This window comes from Sander vitreus, chromosome 16 (assembly GCF_031162955.1).
Source record: "Sander vitreus isolate 19-12246 chromosome 16, sanVit1, whole genome shotgun sequence".
Lineage (NCBI taxonomy): Eukaryota > Metazoa > Chordata > Actinopteri > Perciformes > Percidae > Sander > Sander vitreus.
In genome coordinates, this window is record NC_135870.1 from 17,310,375 (window position 1) to 17,336,286 (window position 25,912).

At 40.8% G+C, this 25,912-nt stretch overlaps 1 protein-coding gene across 1 annotated transcript in view; it reads left to right on the forward strand.

The window, feature by feature from the left end:
* Positions 1-8,093: 8,093 nt before the first annotated feature.
* The window catches only part of LOC144531437 (transmembrane protein 132D), a 31,009-nt gene continuing 13,190 nt past the window's right edge, over positions 8,094-25,912 (forward strand). The window contains exons 1-4 of the mRNA XM_078271569.1: positions 8,094-8,163; positions 11,677-12,580; positions 18,164-18,310; positions 23,052-23,223. Of these exons, the coding sequence (XP_078127695.1) occupies positions 8,094-8,163; positions 11,677-12,580; positions 18,164-18,310; positions 23,052-23,223 (1,293 nt within the window). The remainder of the gene's footprint in view (positions 8,164-11,676; positions 12,581-18,163; positions 18,311-23,051; positions 23,224-25,912) is intronic.

A 25,912-nucleotide genomic window follows, 5' to 3' on the forward strand; every position in this document is an offset into this window, starting at 1 on the left:
ACCTGGGATTGTATATCAGGATCAATGTCCATCGCCAAGGTATCATGGCTTATTTTGTTATGGCTGCACCTAACAAAGCTAATCACAGCCATCTGCAGAGCAATATACTTATCTTCTGCTCAGATGAATGAACCGAGGGACACGACTATTAGAGGCTCTTCAAGTAAAAGGCTTGTCAATAGAGACTGTGTCCTAATGGGTGCAGTAAAATGTATTTCAGAGGTTTCTCTGTGGATTTGTTCGCAATTATGGCACTTGGTACACTCTGTAAGACTGCACAGCCTGAAAATAAATCCTACTTTCAGTAGCTTCGGTCAGTGGTCAGTACTGGTTGTCGTAGGTCGCTTAATGGGACATCGGCTGTTTGTCTGATTTAATCATGACCCAAGGTTGTAATTGGCTTCAACAAGTTGTTATTTGGATAGAAAATCCCTAAATTAGCTTTAGAAAATTATCTGTGGGGCGCCTGGGTAGCTCACCTCACAGCCATCAGCAGAGGCTAAGTCCTCAACGTAGCGGCTCAGGGTTCGAGTCCGACCTGTGGCCATTTGCTGCATGTCTTCCCCCTCTCTCCCCCATTTACTGTCTACAGCTGTCCTGTCTATTAAAGGCAAAAAAAAGTATCTTTAGAAAATTCTGTTTGAGCTTCACGCTCATTAACAAATGACAATATCAGGATGGCAGTGTTTTGTTAGAATGTTGATTAGGACATGTATGACAAGTTCTATGATTTGACACACAGATTTATGCCATTTATTATACTACCAAGTGATTAGCATTTTTATCTAAATATAATATTCTCAACACAATTTTAGATTTTAGAGGTCTTCAATTTCATCAATGCAACAAGAAGAGGAGGGAATTAGTGAAGTGCTGTTAAATGAGATCTGGGTGTAACAGATGTTGCCTCTCATCCATGACTATTTTTGGACTGGAAGAGCCTGACAAGGCTGAGTCTTAAATCACATTTTAACAATTAGAGACTCAAAGTTCCAACAATGATGCTCCGACGTGATTAATTTGTGTCATTTCAGAAGTTTGAAATAAGAAATAACACATCTAACTACTTCATAACTTCATCATCATCATTTCTGTCACTACAGTCCATTACAGAGAGATAAAGGTTGTATATATATTTTTTTTATAACTACGTAACTTCCCTCCCCTTTCCTCATGTTTTATATCTCCATTTCACCAGACACACGCTTCACTGTGTCCACCAAATTTACATGAAGGCAGGGAACATTGAAATGAGAGGCGAGCACAATTGAAGTCAGCGTTGTGGGTGAATTATTGCTTCAAATCAAAAATGCAGAAAAACAAATAACCATCAAAACAACAGCCAAAATAACTTACCATTCTTTTTTTCTCCCCCATTTGTGTGACCGGTCGCTGTTTAATGCTGTTACACTACAATCCTCAGGAGGGCAGCAGTGCTTTCCAGTTGGGCATTGACAGACTGTGATTGTGAGGACTGCTGTTTCACAATGAGGGATGTAATGTAGAAAGTGACAAACCTGTCTCCCATCATATTTAATTGTCTGATTTAACATTTGCTGATCACAGTTCAACACAGTCACACCAAGCACACTGACACATCATAAAAAGTACGTAGGGCTGAACTTGAGAAAACGTCCTTCAGCCTCCTTCTCCTATTTTATACCCTTCTCTACATGCATTTCTTTTTAACCTTTTGCTTAATTTGAATGTTGATTTAAACTAGAGAGAAGCTCAAAGACTGAGAGAAAACTGCAGTGTTTCAGCGGGGTTACACTGAAACACCCATTGTGCTCTCAGGGAGTCGAGAGAGAAAGGAGATTGAATTTGTAAATCAATGAATATTTGTTTTGTTGCTTCTAATATATTTGCCCTATACTCTCCTCTCTCCCTGTCCTTCCTCTCGTCTCCTCTCCCTCTCTCACTCCCCTCCTTTCCTTTTTTTCCCCCTCCTCTATCCACCACCTCCTCTCCTCTTCCGCTCGCTCTTGCCCTTATTTTCCCCTCGCTATCCAACACATCTATATTGAGCTGTAAGTCTGTGGAGTCCCTGAGGGCCAATGGATGTTTTAAAATTCTTGCCAGTTGTAACCTCTCTATCACTCGCTTTCGTCCTGCCTGCCACGCCACCAGAGGGGGGCATAAGGAGACATCCATCTTCTGCTGGCCTTTCTGAATATTTCACAAAACCTCAGAGTGCCAGTTAAACACTCAACATCCATTTGACCCTTCTGCCCCAACATCACAGCAGGGATCTCGCAGGTAAAATATTTTAATTTGACTTTGATATATACCGAGAGACGAGTTGGAGATTTCTTTTGAAGTCTCTGGGAACACTTTTTAAAACTTCCCTAGGCCCATTCAGTAGGTGTATAGTAAAGAAGTTAAGGGGGCATGCACATCCATTGCCTTGCATATAATAACTCTCTGCTTTCATTAAATATCTTAAATATCCTTAAATATCCTTCTATGGATCCATACAGGGCCGACTCACAACTTACCTTTGGGCCTCTATTTACCCCCCTTTTGCCCTACTTTGTTAACATTGTGTATGTATTCTCTTATCTTTAACCTTAATGTACACATCAAGCATGACAGCTTCATCATGCCATACTCCAACTAGTGCTCCCAGGCTGGATTACCAACCAGTCCCCAGGTCCATTTAGTTAGTTTGTGGCAATATGATTGAACGCAAGCACAGGTGAATTTATCGCCGTAATATGAAACTTACTCATACTAATTATACTTACAAACATGGTGCTGGACTATGACCTGGGGTTGTGTACAGTAAGTTTACCATTCATTTTTTTCAGCTCTTTCTTAACAAAATAAGCTAGATCAAACTGTGTAGTTCTGTGTGTGGATGGACTGTGTGTGTCCATCCATTCCAACATCCCAGCGGGTGGTTTCAGGCAAGCCTCTTACCTGTCCCTCACGGCACTCTGAGGGCCCATGGGAGGATATACCACCTGGCCGGTAAATCATTTGAGGCATCCTGCCGGGATGGAAAACTGATGTTTATGGCGCCCGTTCTCTGAGAAGAGCATTCATTCGTCTTCAGTGGACGAATGTTGGCCGACGTCAGCAAAGAGAAGAAGCCAGGGCACAGAACTCGCCTTGGTGATTAATCTTCGGCTGAGACTGCTCGGCATGGGAGACGCTCAAAGGGCACAACTTGGCTGAAGAACCCTTAGAGCTTGAGCACCATGAGTGTTGAAAAGACTGCCTGGCTGGCTGGCTGCCCCCTGGCAGGCTGTAGTGCTAAGTGTTGTTACACAGGTGTAACGGCAGCTTTATGTTAAGAGACTGGACTCCAGCACTTCCTGGAGATCAGAGTAGAGAATACAGAAGTTTTCATATATTTTCAATCACAGATCTTTATAAATGCTCATGGTTTCAATTGTCTTGGGTATTCTTCAACCACATTTTCTGTGATTATTCTGTTCATGTTCCCCCCTCCCATCGGATGCAGCATCAGCAGGATGATGCGGAGATGAGTTGATCCAATCCTTGTTTGACGGATTGATGAAAGTTAAGACAATAGGATTATTAAGATGGAATATTGCTGTAGTTCAATATCCATTAGTGAGCTGGATTACTGTCAGTAAAGTTTAATAGAGCTACTAATCATCTGATGACCCCAGTGTGCACCGAAGGAGTCAGGTCACAGATCACCTGGATGTCAACTTTCAGATATATGTAGACATGGTCAGGATCTGTTGAAGTTCAAACCAAGCATCAGGATGGGGAAGAAAGATGATTTAAGTGATATGAACAGTAACTCAAATAACCACTCGTTACAACCGAGGGATGCAGAAGAGCATCCCTTAACACACAATATGTGAAGCCTTGAAGCACATGGGCTACAGCAGCAGAAGACCACATTGGGTGCCACTCCTGTCAGTTTAGAACAGGGAACTGAGGCTACAATGTTCACCATCTTAGTTTAGTGTGTTAGCATGCTAACATTTGCTAATTAGCACTTAACACACATACAGCTGCTGATGATTGGAATGCAATTAGCTTAGGTATTTGGTCATACATCAAAGTATTAGACAATTGAAATTTTGACCTGATGATTGCGCTAGAGGAAAAGTAAAGGGATCACCTAAGTGATTACAATTCATCCTGAGGGGGACATATAGCCTGACAAGCCAGACCCACATCAAGATGTTAGGTCTGGGAACTCGCAATTGACAGGGCTCAATCCGAGGGGCGGGATAAACGGTTGTCTTTCAAATTCCCTCTGCACGCAATAGGATAGCACTACAACCAGGCAGAGCAACGAAGAAGGTAGCGAAGCTAGTTGATAGATTCAACTTTTGCCGTATCCGGTCGGCAAAACTCCGAACACATCTTCCTTTTTTAAGAATGACTTCAGTGCCGTTCTTTGTTCTTTTCTCAAAGAACTTTGAAGCTTAACGCCACGTCTTAACGCCACGTCTTAACGCCACGTCTTAACGCCACGTCTTCCAGAAGACCGCTGTTCCCAGCAGCAGCAGCCATAAGCCCGCCCACCGACTCTATACACGATGTGATTGGCCTGACTGGAGTTTGGTTTTTCCAGCTCGTAAGCCAACGGAGAGTTGCTAGACTGTCCCTGACTGCAAATTAAATTTGCTGCCGCTAGGGTGCGTCTAGATTTCTAGGCTAGGGGACATGAACATCTGCACCAGATTTCATGGCAAGCTATCCAATAGGCCTAGTTGTTGAGATCGTCTGGAAGAAAGTGGAGGATCAATCGACCGTCTGACCGACATTGCCATACCTAGAGTCACACTGCTAGTGGCTAAAAATAGTCGATGGTCTATTTCCTGAATTCTTGACTAAGTTTTGGCTCTGACCAGTTGTCACTGAGGTCATTTATCCTGCTATCTATATGTTTCAACTTCTTAATGAAGCACAGCTTCCTGTTAAAATGTTGAAAGGTACACATCTACGGCAATTTAGTTCTTCTTGACCAGTTTCTCACATTTAAAATGTCCTCCAAATACATTTGAGCCACCTGGCAGCTGCTAAATATTGAGTATTGGAGTCACACATGGTGCATCGGACCAACTCTCTGTCATCTTTAATAGCACCAGCAGCAGGTTGCATGTCTGGAACAACAACTGAGATCTGGAGACGTTCCCAGACTCAATAGTCGGTGGCCTCTGCCACTGACAGCTTTAATAATCACTTCCAGCCAAAAACCACAGACAAACTGCCCACATTAAAGCTTAGTGGCTTCAAAATGCAATGCATGTACTAACCCTGCATTGTAAACACTACAGCAATGTGTACAATAAAATCAAGTTCCTCTCCTGAAATAATTAAGACTCCATTAGTTGTTTCAAAGTGTTATTGGCATTTAGAGATCCCTAAATATCTCTCTGAGGCACATATCAGCCTCTGCTGTCAGGAGAGTAACCTTGGCACTGACGCCATCTTTCCATAAAACAGGCATTGAGGCGGTGGGCACAGTGGGTTTAGTTGGCAGCCATATTCTGCCAGTAAAGCTTATTTGTTTCAGTGAACAGGTATTTAGTGGGATGTTGGGGAGTGGAGAAGTAAAGACTAGTCTGACCAAGCTCATTAAAGTGTCCTTTACTGTAAATCTGATGTCAGCACTTCTCTGTGCAGAACCAGGATGGATGTCACCATGCTTAAACTGCACAACCCCTCCTTAGACACAAAACTACTCAGTTTCGCTTGCCAGACCATCCTCTACAGCGCCGCGTAGGAGGGTCTGGCGAGTCCACACAGCATTCCGGGATGGGAAAAAAACGTAGTCTGGTTATTGGCATTTCTTTAAACCAATCACAATTGTCAGGGGCGGCGCTAAGCTACGCACGGAGCCGCTGAAAAATAGCCTCGGGAAGGAACTTGTTTTGGTGGAACGTGTACGTTCAAAAGTTGTTTCAGGGCGTTTTCACACCTACCTCATTTGGTCCGGACTTTCGGACTTTTCAGTTTGATCCGAACCAAAATTACAGGTGTAAAACCTCCCCCGGACCATGGTCCGGATCAAAAGACCAAATTTTGGTCCGATAAAAAGAGGTGGTTTCAGTCCGGACCAAACTGAGCCATGGTCCGGTTCGTTTATTGTGTGAAAGAATTTTTTGAATGGTTCGGACTTTCGGACCAAATACAAGAAGCTCTGGCAGGCTCTCCTTGTGTTACAAGACCGGGGAAGCTCCTTTAAGGAATAGCTCAGTGCTTAGTGTGTAGGCTACATGAGAGAGTGTGTGACGGTGAATGCGCTCAGAGCAGACAACTCTCGGCTATCAGAGCAGAGAATACATCAGCAGTTTATTTGTTAAGTGGTAGTAAATATACAGTGTAGGTTTCCGTTTGTCTCTGAATAAATGCTCCAGAAAGAAAGTTCCCGTGTCTTGCTTCACAACAAAACAAAAAGAGCCGCGGCAGTAGGGGAGAGCAGCAGTCAGTGGAAAACACAGAGAGAGGATACGATACCAATCAATTATAAGTATCTGGAGATGCAGCTCACGTATGTGATGACGGCAGGACGTAGTTTTGTCACATATAGATCTTTAGTGCGCTTGCATAACTGCAGTGTGAAACCAAAACTTACCGGATCAAATGTATACAATGTAACAAAAACATGAACCTTGGTCCGGACCTTGGTTCGGACTTTCAGGTGTGAAAACGCCCTTAGTCGTGTGTGACAAAACTCAGATTGGACAGCTAGTCTAGCTAGCTGTCTCAATTTACCCTGCAGAGATCTGAGGAGCAGTTAACCATAGTCCTCATAAATCCACCGGAGTTTAAAATTCCAACACAAAGAAAGCGGAAGGAAACGGACATCGGCGAAAAGACATGCATCCGGCGGAATTTCCTATGGCACCGGAGCAATCCCGGAAGTGGAACGTCGAGGATATAGACTATAGGCACATGGCAACAAGACACCACGCTATTTCACTTCAGGCTTTGATTTCGCACTGATGCTCAGTGTACCTCGTTATTATGAGTGTATGGAATTATAGGTCAAGGCAGATGAAGTGATACATAAAAAAAAAAAATTGTGTTAAGAAATGAAATGTGGCCTGAAGGCCTGATGTAACACAGAAAAAAAAAGTATTTCTACTTTATTTGAAGTGTGAACCCCAACACATATGAGGTTGTCTCAAATTGTCAATAAACAACTTTATGTAGTTCAGCAGAACTCATACAGGACTAAGGTGGAGTTTGCATGAGTGTTTGCTGATCCTTACCATGTGGCCAAATGTATAGTGTGCAGTGACACCATGAGGCTTTAGCTAAAGTGCCTGCATCCATCTGCTCCATCCTACGCAGTATGATCCCATGTGATGCTGTGGACTGAGAATATGCAGCTGACAGCTGCTGGCAAAACCTACACTAAACTTTTTTTTAACCCCTCAGAAACTCGAGTGTAATATGAACATCTCGGAATTTCTTAAAAAAACTTTAAATCAAGTTAAAAAAAAAATGAAAATTGTAAAAGTGCATAAATATAAGAATGCCAATGGGAACTTTTATGTTCCTAATAATAATAATAATAATAATAATAATCATGATGTGTTCCTGCATATAAAGTCGCCCTTCAGCCCAGAGTCACATCCTCTAATTTGTTAAATCAACATTAACATAACTCGTGGAGAAACCACTGATCCCTTTGACCTCATGTGCATTTAATTTGCTCGCAGCTCTTCCCCTACCGGCGATTACCCACGTGGGTCCTGTTAATCTGACAGACTGCACATGTTGACTGATTTCTATCATGGGGATAGCCGTGCCTGTTGCTGCCCTGCCGTGCCAGCTCGAGCGGTGTGCTCCCGGAGGAAAACATCCCCCTCGTCATTCAGATGAACCAAAAGGACACATTTCAGAACTATTCCAGATGCAACAAGACGAAGCTTTATGTGGATAAGGAAGTAAACCAACATTCTGTTTTTCACTTGATCCTCTACAGTCAGAGGAGGTAACTTAACCGGACATCAGACAATGTAGTGATTTGCTTCCAGCTGCTTTCTTCCAACCGACTGCAGACAAGTCACCAAAGCTCACCTTTAGGTGCGCACCCGGAGTGCGCAGCGCGGCAGAACCTGCTGAAACTTTGCTGAAACTTTGCTGAAATGATGCTCAACCTTCCCCTCCGTTCATTGCTCCCAGTCGTCGCAGTGGCTGTTCTTACAGCTGCTAAAGGTGAGGTTTATGATTGCTTTTAATGAACTCTTTCTGATTTTATTCATCTATTGGTCATGTGTGAATGTTTGAGCAGTCCCACAGGAACGTCCTCACATATATGAAAAGAAATGGGTTGGAAGTAGCCTGAAGGCTCCATTAATTAAGATGAAATGAGTATTTGCTCTTGCTTTGATGATCTAAACACACACACATTGGATTAACAAGATTTGCTTTATTGCTTTATTGCCTCCCTGGTGTAATCTCACATATGCACAGAATAGGACAGTGTGCAGCTGTTTCCTTTGTAATGTACGCATAAGGAGGAGGAGGTTTATGAGAAGGAGGTTTAGTTGCAATGATGTGTTCAGGTGACCTGGTTTATAAGGCTGTAGGATTGTGTTTTCCTATTTTTGTGTTTTTGTGGTTACTGTACTGCCCATGCTCTCTGTCCATTTCATTGTCCCTCTGTCTTAATGAAAGTGACAGCATGCTCTCCAGTGTGCATCCGGTCGTCTCATCTGTGGGATTATAGAGGCCTGAAGCCGTGGTTGCACAGCTGTTTCCCTGGTTGTTTAAAGATAACCTGCATTGGGAGCTATGAAGTCACAGTAAGCCGCCTGTCTCTCTGTGATACCGATATCATGCGAAAGACTGCTTTGGGAGATTGCTTGGGTTTATATCTGCACGATATCTGCGTGTGCATTTTTCATCATCATACATATGTGGGACTGCTGTATTTTTGCTCGTGCAGGACTCAGTGGTGCAGCTGTGCTGTTAATGCATTTCTAAGTGATATAGTTCAGCCTTTGATATCTCCTCTGCATTGGGATTCATGAATATGCATGGCAGCCTTATCTTTCAGTCCAGTCCAGAGATTGAACTAACATTTACAATAGTAATTTAAATATTTCAAATAGTTCCTCTAATGTCACAAGTCATGATACTAGGGGATCCAGCCAGGACTCATCAAATTAATATCTGATCAATAATAACATATTCACTGATGTATAGCTGTGTATATCAGCAGTGGACTAATTAAAAGAGCCTCAGATCAGAGACTGCAACTAAAACTACTGTGATGTTATCACATTAATTTTACACACAAATCCATCTACACTTTTATTTTTAATGTTTGTTTCACATAACATGTATTACTTGCAATATGAGTGTGTGAGCATTACTTCTAATAATCACCTAAGTAAGAACTTACCCAGTCACTTTATGGTCACACATGTTGCAGACTTGTTTTAAACCAGACTGAGGATTATTTTTCTCTGTGTTTTCTCCATTCCATTAACTGCTTTGACCTGCAGTATACACCTGCAACTTGATATGGGCCAGTTAGTATGATGAGGATATATTTTTAACTAGATGGATTCACAAACGTGAGACATTATCGGCCGGTCTATTACAGATGTAGAGTAGTAGTATGTAGAGTCTTCAACAGATGTCCAAAGTATACAGATCTCTCTCGCATGCTTGTTGGAGTAGAATACTGACAATAAAATCAACTACAGAGCACAGACCTCTGCCAAAGAATACTTCTTTAACTTCAACCCAAATTCAGCATTTATAAAAACTTAAAATGTATGTATTTATCCTGTAAAACTTGCTAGGATTTGGAGTCATATCCCTTGATTATGATCTTTTAACTATTAATTCCTTTTATGGCTAAAAGCCAATAATCATCTAAAAGTGGAAATCTCAGACCTGGATCAACACCAAAATCTAATTAGTTGATCCTTGGCCTGGGGCCTATTTAAAAAAGGTCTGTTCATAGATAAATGTCATCTCCTTAGTGGAGATGATAAAGAGTCCCATAAAATGTCAGTTTATTTAAACAATTTAGACGATTAACATTTTTGTTCTGATAGCCGCAGATAGACAGATTGGATCATCTTTACAGTATGTTTTATTTTCACTTTTGGTTTGTCTTAGTTGTGCAGATATCATGCAAATGCAACGTGTACCAGCCAATATCTACTTTGACCTTTTCATGTGAAACACTGAGGCATCAGTCTGATCTCTGGAATCTATTTCCTGTGTGTTTCTCTGAATACTACATTTTTAATATAAACTCTGACATGTAAGGTTGACTGTATTTATTTTTTTTCGTAGATGTTCTTTTGCCTTCAGAAAGAAAATTGATTTATATTTAGATGTATTCACGAAATATGGTTCGAAAATCAGGAAAATAATTATATATTGCATGGAAAAGGAGATTCTGCTTCGCCTTACATTTGCCTTCAGATAAGTTATTTTTGTGAGGTACTTCAGCACGGAGGATGGCAAATAACCGAGTTATAGAGTCTTTGACAGGAGGAGGTGGGAGCTGTCACATACAGCATCCTGTTGGGACAAACAGTCACCACATGGAAGTTACAAGCAACGCTTTTTACCACTCAGACACTGCATTTGCCATTCCCCTTATTGCATCGCATTAAAGTAGTACATGGAGAGCAGAACAAAATCATTTCTATTGACATATATAACTTTGGTGCACAAAATAGCACCTACAGTTATACATGCAGTATGCCTGTGTTTTAGTGCTAGAAATGATAACTACAATGGAGAATTTAATGTGTTTATTCCCTGAAATCAAGCCATTTAACAGTAGTGTGTCATTTGGCTGAGCATTTAATATGCGACCTGTGGATTTACTATAATTGTTACCATCTGGTTACATTGTATGCAATAGAAATGACATGGTATGGTCTTTTCCCATCAATCCAACTACATTGAGCACCATCATTTGCCTGTTAGATCAGCACTTCATAGAAGTTAATTGCTTTAGAGGAGTGTCGGTGGTTTGCTTAGGGTCATGTTAATAGTCTCTTCAACTTTCAGAGACAGGAATAGCCAGGGTTTGCAGTCGCTTGAAAGGCAGTGTGAGGGAAAAAGTGCTGAGCATAAAACTGTTAAAAACATCCCTTTATGTTCTTTTATGTTCGGTTATGATGGTCCCAGAACTTAATGATCTTAATGTTGCAGTAATTACTTTTAGAGTTATTTTCACGTACATTTCACTCTCAAAAGTGCAGATCTATCCGTTTCCTAGCCCAGTTTTAGGACTGGACACTCACTCATCAAATGCCAATCCTTTTCATGCCTAACCCCTCTCTCATGTTTGTCTCAATTCTCACATTTCTCCACTACAAACACCTTGTGTGTTTTCCTTTGCTTTCCTTTTCTTTCAGTGCAGGAATCAATGAGCCATTGCCTTTGACCTGAGTCTCACCGCCCTTGGCTCTTCGAGATGACCTACCTGCCCTCACCAATTTTTCTCGATCCCTGTAGCACCCAACTTACTCTTGTCCTCGACCCTTTGCCTGTTTCTCAAGTTGTGATCCTTATGTCTTCACCTTCCTGCCATCCTCATCAAATGCTCTCAATTAAAGTAACTGACTGGTTTTGTAAGTGGCAACTGCATATCTTAATAGCAGATTTGAAACCTAATACTGAAATGTTGAGTTTAAACAGCGGTAGAGTAGTTATTGCACTAATCCCTTTTTGTAAATTCTCCCCTCCCAGTTGCTGAAAGTCAGAAGGTTTCTGTGGAAATTGGGACATCCTCCACCCCATCGGCAGTTTATCCCACCGTCAACTTTCAGGTCCTCGATGTGGACCATGTGTTTCTGAGGCAGGACAGTCCAGAGCCATCAGGGAACTCCAGCCTGAAGTCTCAGACTTTTCTCATCACTGGTAAAGGCGCTGGGCTCCTCCAGCCTGCTGTCAACGCTTCATACGGCCCCCTGACTGTGGATGCCCCGATTCCTCCAGACCTGCTCCTCAGTGGGCGCAGGATCCTGCCAGTCATTTTGGTCCGCCAGGTTCGTTCCTCATCCCCTTTTGTCAAGATTCTCTTCCACATGCCCACAGAAAGTGACATCACTGTTTGGCAAGAAAGGAGGAGGTCTGGAAAAGATATGTCCAAGGCAAAGGATGGAGCCCACTGTGTGACGGCTTACGCCTTCTGGGAGACAAGGGAAGTTCGTGGGGCATGTCTGGTGTCTCCAGGTGGATTCTGTGTGGCACAGCTGAAGCCCGAACCTGCCTGGTTCAGCTCAGGCAGCCGATCAAGCAGCTCTAGCAGGGAAGCAGGAAGAACCGAAGGAATTAAAGGGCTTCAGGGGAATCTTGTGGAGGTTTACTTTCAGAGTCAGAGGAATCAGATAGGCCAGTGTACCCCGCAGGATAGCCTGCAACGTGTAGGAGTGGGAAGAGGAAGAGACTCTGGGGGATCAGGGACCCCTATGAGGTGGATAGGAAGTGTTAATCTGCTCAGAACTCCACCAGGGAACCCCACCTTTTTTCGACTGAGGCTGGGAGGCGCCGTGGTGATCCAGACCTCTTCCAAGCCCCTGAAGGCCACAGATGTTGCGACTTTCTATGTCTTCCTGGCGAGCTCATCTACCCTGGAAAATTTCACTCTCAGGTGAGAGATCTTCACTGTTTCTTTATCAGCTGTCACTTAAATCTTTTCTTTATCTGCACTTAAAGGAATTGTTTGACGTTGTGGAAAATAAGCTTTTTTACTTTCTTGCCATGTTAGACAAGCAGTTTTGGTTTTACAGGGGGTTATGTGCCAGACGTATTTTCTTGGCCTTGAGCAGAGACTTCTGACAAGATTCAAGACCAAGACACAGTCCGGCACATAACCGGTTGTGTGTATAGATTTCTTTTACAGAACTGAGACCAAGTAATTTCAAGGTAGAGGCCTTGACATTAAATATTCAATGTATGTGCATAAACAAGGCCTTTGCTTTCAAGTTTTAGTCAATAAAAATATTTTAATCAAGTCAAGATAAGCTCTGGTTCTCATTTTTCTGACTTAGGTCTTCACTCTCATGTCTACAGTTGTGATTCATTGCCATATTAAATGTTATGGACATTTTTAACACTTGTGTATTATTCTGTAAAGGTTAGACCCATTTCTGGATACATTCTGCTGGTTGTTTTACATGCATTGTGGTGAATATGTTGTCAGATTTGGATAGCTAAGTAGCTAGTCTGTTATCCACAGATGTCAGTGCTATAGCCTATACCTGCTGTTTTGGTAGAGAATAAACTACACTGAACCAGGATAACCACATTACACACTGTAGTATGCCAACAATATATGTTGGCCCTACATAACTAAATAAAGCTTTAAAATGTAATTCCCAGAAAACATGATAATTATTCAACTATGTTGATGAGTCTGCAGAAGCCAAGAGTTCAGGAGTCACATAAAATGTAATTGTCACCATGACATATGAAGCAGAAAAAGAGACTGAACCCAAGTTAAATCACAATGATGAACAGTATATTTGAGCATCTTCATGAAGGATAAGCGCCATGCATTTAAATGGTTACTTAAGGCACTTGAAAACGGATAGGGTTCGCCATCAAGGCCATTCAATAAAATGCTTGAGCACCAACATGACTTGTGTTGTCTGCCAGTTTCACTGGCTTCATATATTACAAACATGTTATATCCTGTCTACTTCAACTTCTCAGTTAGTGGGGGAGTTATGGAGAGCACTCTTCCATAAACAGGGAAATAATTGGCAAATTATTCACCGGTTTCCATATCTCAACATCCCACTAACATTTCAACAAGGTTCTCTGGGTATTTGACTTCATACATAATGCATCTATTTAATGGAGCAGGAGAACAAATAACTAACATCTCCCTCACTCCTGTGGGTAAAAGTGAAGTTAATATAAAAGTAACATTGTCGCACCGACACCCACAGCTCAATCTGTTTCAAAGTTTCTACTTGCTGCCAATTTTACTCCACTCAGTGATGTGAGTGGCGTAAAATTGTTTTTATCACAACACTTCAGATCAGTAATGTGTAGAGCCATTGCAGTGAGGTTTGCGTCTTTACTCATCTTAATGGTTTTGTCTGAAACGCAAGACAAATTATTCTCTAATCTGTGATTTAGTGAAAGCATGCTGCAAACAACATACAAACCCTGCAGTAATCTGCAGTGGGATGCAGGCAAATAGAGAGAAATGTTCAGATATGTGTATTAATCCATAGGGCACATAGTTAAATCTGTGGCTGTGTGTCAGTCAATCCATTGTCAAATATCAGACTTACCATCCACAGACACAAACATGCCTGCACAGTGTGCACACACAGACCCATCGACCTGAATGAAGCTCTGCTAGCATTGTTGAAATTACTTGAATAAGATTTAGTAGAGAGATGCTGACCCCTTATCATCTGCTGTTGTTTTGACTATTTGGAAGGATTTACAGCCTCTCCACCTGAAATCCCCCAAACTCTGACTCACTGACTGTACCGATTGAGTTCCTCCAGTCAGGTCAGTGATTTCAGTCCGTGTATTTCTGACCTAGTGCAACATCCAGAATGAGATTGGACAAGAGGAGGGGACTGAGTCCAGCGGTTAAATCCAAGGGAAGGCTAGCTGTGAGGAGCTTGGCAAAGTGATTTATTCCTCCTGGGAGAAATCCTTGCTCTACTTCACTCTTTGGCCCAAGATTGAGTCCACTCCAACAGGGTTAGGCCAGATAATCTTTGGCACTGATTGAAAATGAATCAAGAGGTTAACCCTTTAGGGTAGAGCTGATCTGGGCTGACTGCCAGGATTAACTGTGTGTGTGTGTGTGTGTGTGTGTGTGTGTGTGTGTGTCTGTGTGTGGATTGCAAGGCCATCATACACACCTGTTAAGGGCGCAGGCAGCTTGTAATATTCTATTTTAAAAAATGTCATCACATGGAATTACGCACATTTCATCAGATTGAATATCAAACATTTTGTGGGCTCACATTTAGGTAAAAAAGAACAGAAAAAGTCACAGTTCAACATGAACTAACATCAACAAAAGTGAAATATACAGTGTAGCAGAGAGAGAGATTGACTGAGTTTGGCAAAACAGCAGTGGAGAGTTGTTCACTTTACCAGTCGATATCCATTCTGTCTCCCTGACCCGCGGTCATGAACTCTGGGTAGTGACTGACAAAGACAAAGAGCGAGGACAGAAGTGGCCGCATTGAGGTTTCTCCGCAGGGAGGCTTGCGTCTGCTTGTTGTTGAGAAGCTCAGTGGTCCAGGAAGATTCTGGCATTGAGTTACTGCTCCGCCACACTCTAAAGGAGCCAGTTGAAGTGGTTCGTACCCCTGGGAAGGATGGTCATCAGGTGCTGTTGTCACTGTGACGCTGAGCTGGACAAGCAGCAAGAAAATGAGTCAATGGATGCAAAAAATACATTTTAAACTTTGGGAAAATATTTATCGTGAGTTACAGTTGTCCTTAATTGAAACACATTTTAATTAACAAATCTTCACCTCTTTTTTAAAAGAAGAAATCAGACAAATTAAGATTCATATGTATTATATGTTGAACATTTGTTCAAATTGTAAATGAAAATGTAATGTGGAGATTGATCCAAAAAATTATCTTCTGCACAAGAATGTCCTTTTCCAAACCTTGTTGAATTGTCAACTTGTCAATTTGCCTCACAGATCAATTGTGTGTGTGTGTGTGTGTGTGTGTGTGTGTGTGTTTGCGTACTGTGTTTTGTCTGTCAAACAGCTCTGACCTTGACCCTGTCTCAATGGTTATTGATCAGTCTGGTTGTGGTTTGATTACTAATCAGTATTAGTAAGTGTGTGTGTGCTGAAAACGAGGGCATGAATACTGACGCTTATTCTTTCCGACTGTTTTGTAAAATTACAGGTTGCCACTCTTTTTTACCATTACTGGGCAGCGTATATGTAAAAAAAAAAAAGAAAGGGTTAAAATGATTGTCAAGTATATTATCTTCATTTCAAGGCTTCGCCTTTCAAGGCTGTATCACTATCAGGTCATGAAGTGGATGTGGTAGAGGGCCGCTGCTAGAAAGTAGAAAACTGACACTTCTAATAAATCCTGTTTGTGTCTCAACATGCTGACAGCGGGAATAGAATTCGTGGTGGACATAATAAAAGTGTAGACTTTTACTGGGATCAACAGATGGGACAAATGACGGAGGTTTAATGGTATTGTGAGTGTGTTTACTTTAGCTTTCATTTCGTTCCGACAATAAGCATACTCTCACGGCCGCAGTCTACCCATGTGGATGTCACACATCATCTGAAGATAGTTTCGGCGGCTTTAATCCAGCGGCATTCACAGTTTGCAAACCTAATGCTACACCTTATTGAGGTTGAGGTTTTTCAAATTATTCTCAGTGTGTATATCCTGCTGATAAGATGAGTGATGATCTTGAGTGAGCATGAGCTAAATTCCCTCTGGAAGGTTTTCTAGCACCTCGTTGAATCCCTGCTGTGAGGAAATTGGAAACACAATGAAGCTCCCACCCCGTAGCTAGGTGTCTGTGTGAGTGCAGATTAGTGAATCATTGCATTTTGAACATGGATCAGAAGCGTTTCCTGTCCCTCGTATCACTTTTCAGCCTATAACTTAAATAACTGCTCTATGACCCTGTCTGACATTTGACGCAACGATTTAGCAGAAAGACATCTGCTTTACAAAGACAAAGGCTCTGTGATTGTTGGACCTCCAGGACTGTCTGCTGCATTCACATTATTCATAATAAGCGTTCTATCTCTCCGAGCAGAGTGATGCGTGTGTCTGAATCAGACATCTGATTAACTGATTCCCAGTTGTCCCCAAAGCTAATAGGAATAAATACCCCTGCTACTTCTCATCAGTCTGTCAGTGACTCACCTCGTTAGGCACATAAACGACTAAACACACAAACGAACACATACAAAAAAAACATACAAAAGATGCGAAGATGTTACCATGATTTACAAAAGCTTTGTTACAGTTTTGCTGTAGATTCAGAAGACACATGTCCATAATTCAAGTATTTCTGTAAGGGCATTATTATACAGTATTGTACCATCTACGGTAGAGGTAATGAAACCTTTGTTGGTATTAAGAGTCAGAAACGCTACATAGAAACAAAGTACAGCACAAGAAGTTTTAGTCTTTTACTTTAAACCACTATAACCTGAGTTAGTTAAAGCTACATTGTGGAAGAATTTCTCCCATCTAGCGGTGAAATTGTATATGACAACCAACTGAATATTACTTTCTAGCCCTTCCCATTCCGAGCGCGGTTTCACTCCTACGGTGGCCGAACCCAAAATTAGCTCTTAGTATCTGCGTCGTTTACACGCAGCTGTTCTAGCCACTCCAATATTAACTTTGGTCTTGTTGCTTTGCCTGTCGCGTTGTTGTTTTAATTCTCTTTTTCGCTTCCCTGGCGAGTAATCTCCCGGCTGGCATTCGTCACGGTGCCACTGATTGTAAAAGCGCGAAAGGCGGAGGTATGTCCCTCTTTGGCTAATGTATTTTAAAGATGACGGCGCAACATGGCTGCCGCCATTCGAGCGACTCGCTCGTATGTATTCTGAATGATTCTGAAATTTCCAAACGATTTTGGACAGATTTGGAGTGTTACTTTTTTGAACCCACCAACTTTATCTATTCCTTTAACTTTAAAGATATCATCTGTTTCTACGATAATTCAGGTAATGGTGCTCTTGAATATCTAATTAATTTTGTTATTCTGTATGCAAAATTCTATATTCACAAGCAGAAATATTCTAACTCATCTCCTAATTTTGTACCTTTTCTCATAGAATTTAAATCTCTACTGAAGTCACTTATAATCTATATAAAAAAAGTATCAAAATTGTGGAAACTGTAGAGCTTTTTTTCCCTGAAACCTCTGACTAACTGTAAATGTATGTCTTCTTGTACTTGTTTGTAATGTCTGTTATTTCTTTTTTTTTATATATATATATATTTTTATGTTATTTCTCGTTTGTATTGCCTCGTATGTTTCTATTTATTTACTTTTTTATTTTCATAAGTTTGTGCACTTGTTCATGTGCTATTGTTGCTTACCTAATTTTTTGTAAACTGCATTTTGTCAATAAAAAAAAAATTAATGAATGAGCACATATTTGTGAAAGAACAAAGGGGATTTTGCTAAGAATCAACTTTGCACTAACTGGATTATGTATTTACTTATGTATTTATAATGCAGGGCAACAGTAAAAACGGGCCTGTCATTCAGTGGGGCGCGGCCCAGTGACACAGCGCTTTGGGTCATCGTAGTGGAGCCTGGCAGAGGAGCAACTCCCAACACTGTCTCCGTTGTCTGCAAGAAGAAGGTTGCTGTTACCACAAAGAGGTAAGTCATGTACTTTCTCCACACATAAAAAAAAATCTTTAGTTTTTGTCCCTTCCCATTGTCTCTTATTCTCTTTATTTTCTGAGATTTCAATAACCCTGCTGCTCCCTGAGAGAAAATCGATCAGTGATCTTCAGTGTTACATTTTACAGGGAAATGAATGATTTGTGGCCTTGTACCCAGCGTACACACAACTTTGTTTTTGTCTGTGTAAAAGAATGTGTTACGACATCACTTTTCATGTAGTCTTTTATTAGTCTACATTTAGACTATAATTCAGATTATGTGCAGTAGTTCTTCCTTAAGGACTGATCCACAGATCCACAGATACGTCATGTCTAACACTCAGCAGAATATTACAATGATCCTGCAGGAACAAGAACATTGCAAAACGGAAGTATTAAATCCAAAGCATCATCTGAACAGTTTAAAATAGTTATTTGTGTTATTTCTCAGTTCCCTGCTAAGTTTTGATTAGGATGCACCGAAGAATTTAACGGGACACAGCGATGCTCAAAAATAAAAGATGGATAATTGGGGCTTACTGAGAGTTCCTTTGATTTTCTTTATATTTTCTTAAAATACTTAATAGTTAGTTATTACAATGATTACTTTAAAAAAGATAGGTGTAACAACTTTGTCTGTCACCAGCCTTCACGCCTGCACCCCACAGAAAAACACATATGCACACGAATATGCCTGTTTATAATACCTGATACAAAAATAAATAAATGACTAAGTGAAAATGTACAGAAAGAAAGAGAAAGAAAACAAAAAACAAGAAAAAACAGAAATTAAGGGGAATTGGTTTTAAATAAATCATCTTAATATTTACTGTATATTCCTAATATCTTATACCGTCCCTTTTTCCTCTCTATGTTCATATAACTATGGAATCTGAAATATATTTTCTCAATCTATAGCCTCAGTTTTTATTTGAGAATGTCTTTATTTCTTATGGTATCTGATATTAAATCAAATAGTTGGTTAATCAGAACCTTTGTTCATCTTAAACACCAACTTTGTGAACCCATTAATTATCATTTCCACTATAGGATCACCGCTTTGATGTGACTAAAATAAATTGTAAATGAGAAATTTAAACGGCAGCAGTAAATAAATCCAAGTGCTGTTGAAGGGCTTCTTCTTGTTGACTTAATAATAGTAAATGAATATTAATTGCATGGCATTTTCAATGCCTAATGTACCTGATACACACCAGTTGACTACAAGCGTTTTGCCTGATGCTTATTGTGGCACACACCAGCAGCCACCTCTGCCCAGCAACCTCCCGCCCACACAGACACACACCATCCACCGGCCGTCCGACCCACTTATCTGTAATCATCCATAATCACGGCTACGTTATCCAGGCTTAAGCGCTTGCACGTTCAGAAGGGGAGATTAGGAAGGAGAGATATTCCAAGTTGTGTCCCTTGTGCTGAGCTCCCGCCAGGACACACACACACACACACACACACACACACACACACACACACACACACACACACACACACACACACACACACACACACACACACACACACACACACACACACACACACACACACACACACACACTCACACACCACTGTGCTTTGAAGTGATGATATGTCCAGGGGTTTAAAGTCCCCCCTCGACGAATTTCCAGGAAATAGGGGCATTAACCCCTTCTGTGTTTCTCTGTCGCAGTATTTCCTGTGTTCCTCATTTCAATCCATTTAAAATATACCTGAGCCCATTTGATTTAAGAAAATACAGGAAGACAAGAAATTAAGTAGACACTTTAATTGGACTTAGTGTGGAACAAGTGAATTTGCCCTTTGGTACAAAGACACAGATTAGACATTCACTTTAATTCACTATAATTCCACTAGAGTTTAGATTCTCTGCCCGAGCCCGAACTTGGCCGATATTTTCTGCCGCTATCCTTGGGCCGGGCTGGGCCCAGCCAGGCCGGGCCCTTGATCAAGCATTTGTGTTTTTTTAATCATTACTTTATTAGCCTAATTCGGTGGGGAGAAAACTATGCCTCTCCAGCTTCTCTCATAGCTCTGGGTGCATGTCCTGCACTGACTTGAGTGTGAGGTAAACTGTGGTACATCGTGTCTCCCCCATCTGCAGCACTGTTGTCTGCCAGTGCAGACTGTGTGAAGGACAGTTAGTTATTTAGGTGATTGAGACAAGAAAGTCTGCTATATGGTTCCAGGGCTTTGATTATGTTGCTGCCTTGATCTGTTACCCACACTATTCGGCTGAGGGAGCTGCTAGGATCGAGTCTTTTTTTTAACGTTTCTTCATTCAGATCCATTTGTGATCCATTCCGTTCTGAATAACAGCGCAGTTTACAGGCTTCGTCCTTGATGCATTATTCATTAAGATAATTCTAAACAGATTTCTGTAGTTCAAACAACTCGGAATTGTAGTTGAGAACGTCAGTTATAACAGCCCACGTATTTTTCAGGTTTAAACAGGCTCATAATTCCAGTTAACGTGTCGGGCTGGACCAGCTGGCTCGGACACAACGTGCATGGGCTCAGGTAGGGTTGGGCTTGATTTTTTGGGCCCGATCTAAGCTCTAAATTCCACACAATATCTCAACAGAATTCCTTTTTTCTAGTTTTGTCTAATTGGACATTTGACATATGGAGTTCAACCCTGGATCAATAACACTCTATGGAAGTTGTTAAAGAAATAGTTTGACATTTTGGAAAATGTATGTTTATTTGCTTTCTTGGCAAGAGTTAGATGAGAAGATTGATACACTTATGTTTGTACAATAAATTTGAAGCTACAACAGGCAGCCGGTCAGCTTAGCTTAGCATAAAGACTGAAAATGGGGGGAAACTACAAAATCCGCTACCGACTATTAGTAGTTTTACATTGCCAGGCTAGTGTTTTCCCACTGTTTCCAGTCTTTAATGCTAAGCTAAGTTAGCAAGCTGTTGGCAGTAGCTTCATACTTAGCTGACAAACACGGGAAGGGAATAAACGCATTTCCCACAATGTTGAACTTCTCCTTTTTAACTGCGAGGTTTGATAAAATCTCATTCTGTATAGTGTGTCCAAGACTTGTTTTTATCTCTGTTGTGCTTCCTGGTCTCCATTTCTTACTTGTCAGGTCTATTTGTGAGCTTGTCAATGAAATGACTCAGCAGAAGTTTTGTCTTTGTGGAGCTAGAAATTAGTATCACTGACCCTCTGTGAGCAGCAGGAGAATATCACTCTCAGAGATGGGGAAACATGGGAAAGCCTATTTCAACTCAGCTTGAATTGCGAGTGTGCTGCTTGGAGCATCAGCTGTAGTGTAACACTAATTATAAATACTTTTTTAGATTTTAAAATATCAGCCGTCAGACCTTTTAATCTTTAACCACACAGTTAAAAGCTTATCGATGCACACAGGGCAAAAAGAAAACTCAGTCCTTGAGTATTTTTTGATAGAGCGGGAATATTTCTATATGTTCGGTACGTTTGTGTCTGTCCTGGTTGCTGCTTTTCAATATTTGTGACGGTTTTGAATGGACGTTTTAGCAATGTACTGCAGAGGTTCCTTGTTTTGCTCCATGCAAAGTTTTGCTCCACTTCAAAGAGCCACAGCTCCATTCACATTTTGCTCTATTTTCCCTTTGATCTGTTCCTACTGGCAGGTATGCCTACACTCTCTCTGCAGCATCAAATAACATCACATGCCTTTTCTTTGACAATCCTTTGACCAGAATACTTGGCTCAAGTCTCTGCCAGCTCACTTAATCTTCCTTCCACACTCTCCCATCTGCTGATGGAATGAGACCTCTTGTGTATTACCCTCACTTTTGGTTTAAACTCAAAACAGTTAGCTTTTTCACAAATTTAGAGAAATCTCTGTAAATTGTTTTCATTTTCATAGGCAGTGTCTCCTTATAAATATTTACATTCATCCCCATTGAACACAAGTACACAGCTCATCTGTCTCTTGACACCTGTGTTTTATACAAAAAGTCAAATGTGACAGCTTCCAGCAGTTTGATAACAAATATTCAGCAGGTTTCTATTGGATTTCTAACCAATTGAAATGACACCTGCTTGTGTTGGTTATTTAACTGCATCACTTCTAGTAATTTAACAGTAGACTGAACAAAATAATCCCCATCATGACACTAATTTAACTTTAGATATTGTGCTAACACTCCCCAATATTACCCTCCAAATGAACACCACGGTAACATTACATTACATTACATGTCATTTAGCTGACGCTTTTATCCAAAGCGACTTACAATTGCTATATATGTCAGAGGTTGCACGCCTCTGAAGCAACTAGGGGTTAAGTGTCTTGCTCAGGGACACATTGGTTGATGTATCGCAGTGGGAATCGAACCCAGGTCTCCCACAACTTATTTAGTGGTGATTGTGATCAAATGTAAACTGTACGTGGGCAGAGGCTAAGTGCTAGTTCATGTTTCATTACTCTCCACAATTAAACTCTCGAAACCCCTTCCATTTAGTTGTTTTATTATGATTTTTGGTATAGCCATGATTTTGCTATATATATGTCTGAATTAATGTGAACACATGTGAAACTCTTAGAACAGCATGGCCTTTTTATTAGGAATATATATATATATATATATATATATATATATATATATATATATATATATATATATATATAAATAATACATTATTATTATTATTATTTGTGCTACTGTTACTCTGTTTTGCCATGTCTATTGTATTTTAAAATGTTATCTCTAAACAGGGGTCTTTTGGAAGTTTTGCAACTGGACTTTGTGCCAAAAGATGTTTCAGAGCAGGCTGAGAGTCAGACGATCTCCTGGCGTCTGGAGTTGCCAGGGAACATCAAGGATGTGGGCATAATGCGAATCTACACAACTCAGAGAGACTATGTGGGGCTGGCACCTCTGGTCATGGTGAGGATAATAGCTGTATTCATTTCTGTACTATACATCTTTCTGCTTCCTACATATACTGTACATCTATTGTAGTCTTATTGATCCTGATGTTTGAGGAAGGAGGGGACCCTATAAAGTATACAATGGATGGGGAGGATCTGTTTATTGTAGACAGGCCTCACAGCAGGTCACTTGGCTTTGTCACAGGTGGAACATCACTGCGGGGCACGAAAGGGTGTCCCACTACTACCTCACTCAGCTTTTAATGAAATTGGTTGGTTCCTTGTCTCGATAAAAGACAGTTTCATCCACTCACACACACAACGTCCTGATGATTCCCTTTACATATAAAGAGTCAAAATTATCTGGTGTGTACATCATGAATATGCAGTTTTGTTTCATAATTTCACTTGTAAGAAAAGGTCAATAGTGCACTACTGTTTGTAAAGAAAAGTGCTACACCTGTTGGTCGTACTTGCAGTTCTATCCATGTAATCATTTTCATATGATCTGTTCTGCCTGTCATAGCATACAGAAAAGAGCAAAAGTCTTTAGAAAATTTTTGTTTTGGCATTCAACTAACTCAAATAGTTAGAAAATCCTCACTAATGTGTATTCTGGTCTGACAGTATTGCTTTTGTAGTTTTTCCTCAGTGTTAAATTATGCACTGCAGAGTTCGATAAGTTTCAGATCACCTCTGCCTGTTTGCGAAAGACACACTGTGATCACAGTAATATCTATGATGCATTCATATTATTTTTATGCTTAGACCGATCCCCTTTTGCTATGTGTACTCCGAGACCTCTACATTTTTAGACAACCTACAGAAATTACAAGGTACAGTAGGTATATATCACTTTTTGCAGGAGATTCAGAAGGCTATTTCATGGTGCAATAGTCAATGTGAATTAAGCATACATTGGGGAGCAAATATGTTTTATGACTTCTTGTCACTTAGAGGATTCACATGGGAATTTTTCTCTTTTCATGTAACGGTGGAGTGAATAGACAGAACAAATTACTGTTACAAACCACATGTGAACCACTCCACCACTGCAGATAAATAATATAAATAAATAAAAGCTGCACAACAACCAGAAAATGTAAATGTATTACATTCATTATGAAAGGAAAGTGAAGAAAGGGCAAGGCGGATGTTGCCTTACAGTAAAAAAAAAAGGCTCTTTGATTCTCTGACCTTTCTGCAAAGTGTTTGCATCTTCATCTCCCTTAACCCTATAAAGGATTCAGCACTCACTGAATGAACAAGTAAGTGAAGGAATGAATGAAGGCACAATACTAAGGCTTGCCACGAGTGTAAATATAACACAGTTTTCAGAGAAGAAGCAGATTTAGAGCTGAGCTACTTGAGCTGAACTTGATCACTGCGAGCCAGATTATTGCGGAGCTTGCGGAAACATCAGACGTTGAGATTTCTCAGTATGCTGCTGGCAGCACCGCAGAGCGCTGATATTGCTTTCTGATTTTGTGCTACCCTTGATCCAGTGGCTTATGTTTGGGTCAGTGTTGCAGTCAGAACTAGAGCATGTCCTTTTTGAATTGCGGTCAGCAGCTGTCAAGCCGACAGAATGTGAAGCGGCCGGGGAACATCTGCCGAGTGTTGCCTGATCCACAAGCATCAGGAGGAAAAAAAATAAACTTGCTGATCACCCAGAGCTCCTTACACACACACACACACGCACGCACGCACGCACGCACGCACACACACACACACACACACACACACACACACACACACACACACACACACACACACACACACACACACACACTGTCACTACCTATAATAGATTAAAAAGACCTTATCAGAGATCTTGTAAACTGGAAAATAGTTGTAAATCCATGTTGAAGGAGGAGTTAAAGTGTAAAAATGAAGCTACATCAGGCTTGATGTATAAGAGCTTAACTGCTGCTAAGCATTGACAAAGATACAGTACAAGGTGGAAAAATGGCCATTTGAGTGTTGACCTACTGTATAGATAATACAGCAGAGGATGTAGTTTCATCTAGGTGTGTGAGTTTGTGAGAGACTGACATGTACTATATAAATATCATCACAGAGAGATTTTTTTTAGCACATCTGTCCAGTTTGTATGTGGGCGTTGCATAAGTGTGATTTAAACAAATTCATGTTTTAATCTCAGTGTTTTTAGCACCCTCTGCCTGTCATCCCTGGCCCATACAAATAGTGATGATTGTCAGCAATGGAGAAAGTAATCTTTCTATATCCTTTACTTAAAGCTGCAGGAAGTATAAAGCAAACAAACACCAGAATTTCAAGTAGAGTGGGACCTCTTCCTGCAGCCCTATTGTACTTAGTTAAATTCCACCACTGGTGATTGTATTGTTAATTGTACAGTAGTCTAGCATGATGTTTAAACAAAGTTATCAGTGTGTGTCAAAAACCTGCCTTCTTTAAAAAAAAATGTCACCCTTATAACAAAGCAGTGTGCTAGTTTGGGTTTTAGAGACATTCTGCTATGTTTTGTAGTTACCCAGAGTAAATTTGATAATAAGGGATACTTTTAAAAATGTACTATTTTTCGGCGCCCGGATAGCTCAGTTGGTAGAGTTGGTGCCCATATATAGAGGTTTACTCCTCGACGCAGCGGGCCCGAGTTTGACTCCGACCTGCGGCCCTTTGCTGCGTGTCATATCCCCCTCTCTCTTCCCTTTCATGTCTTC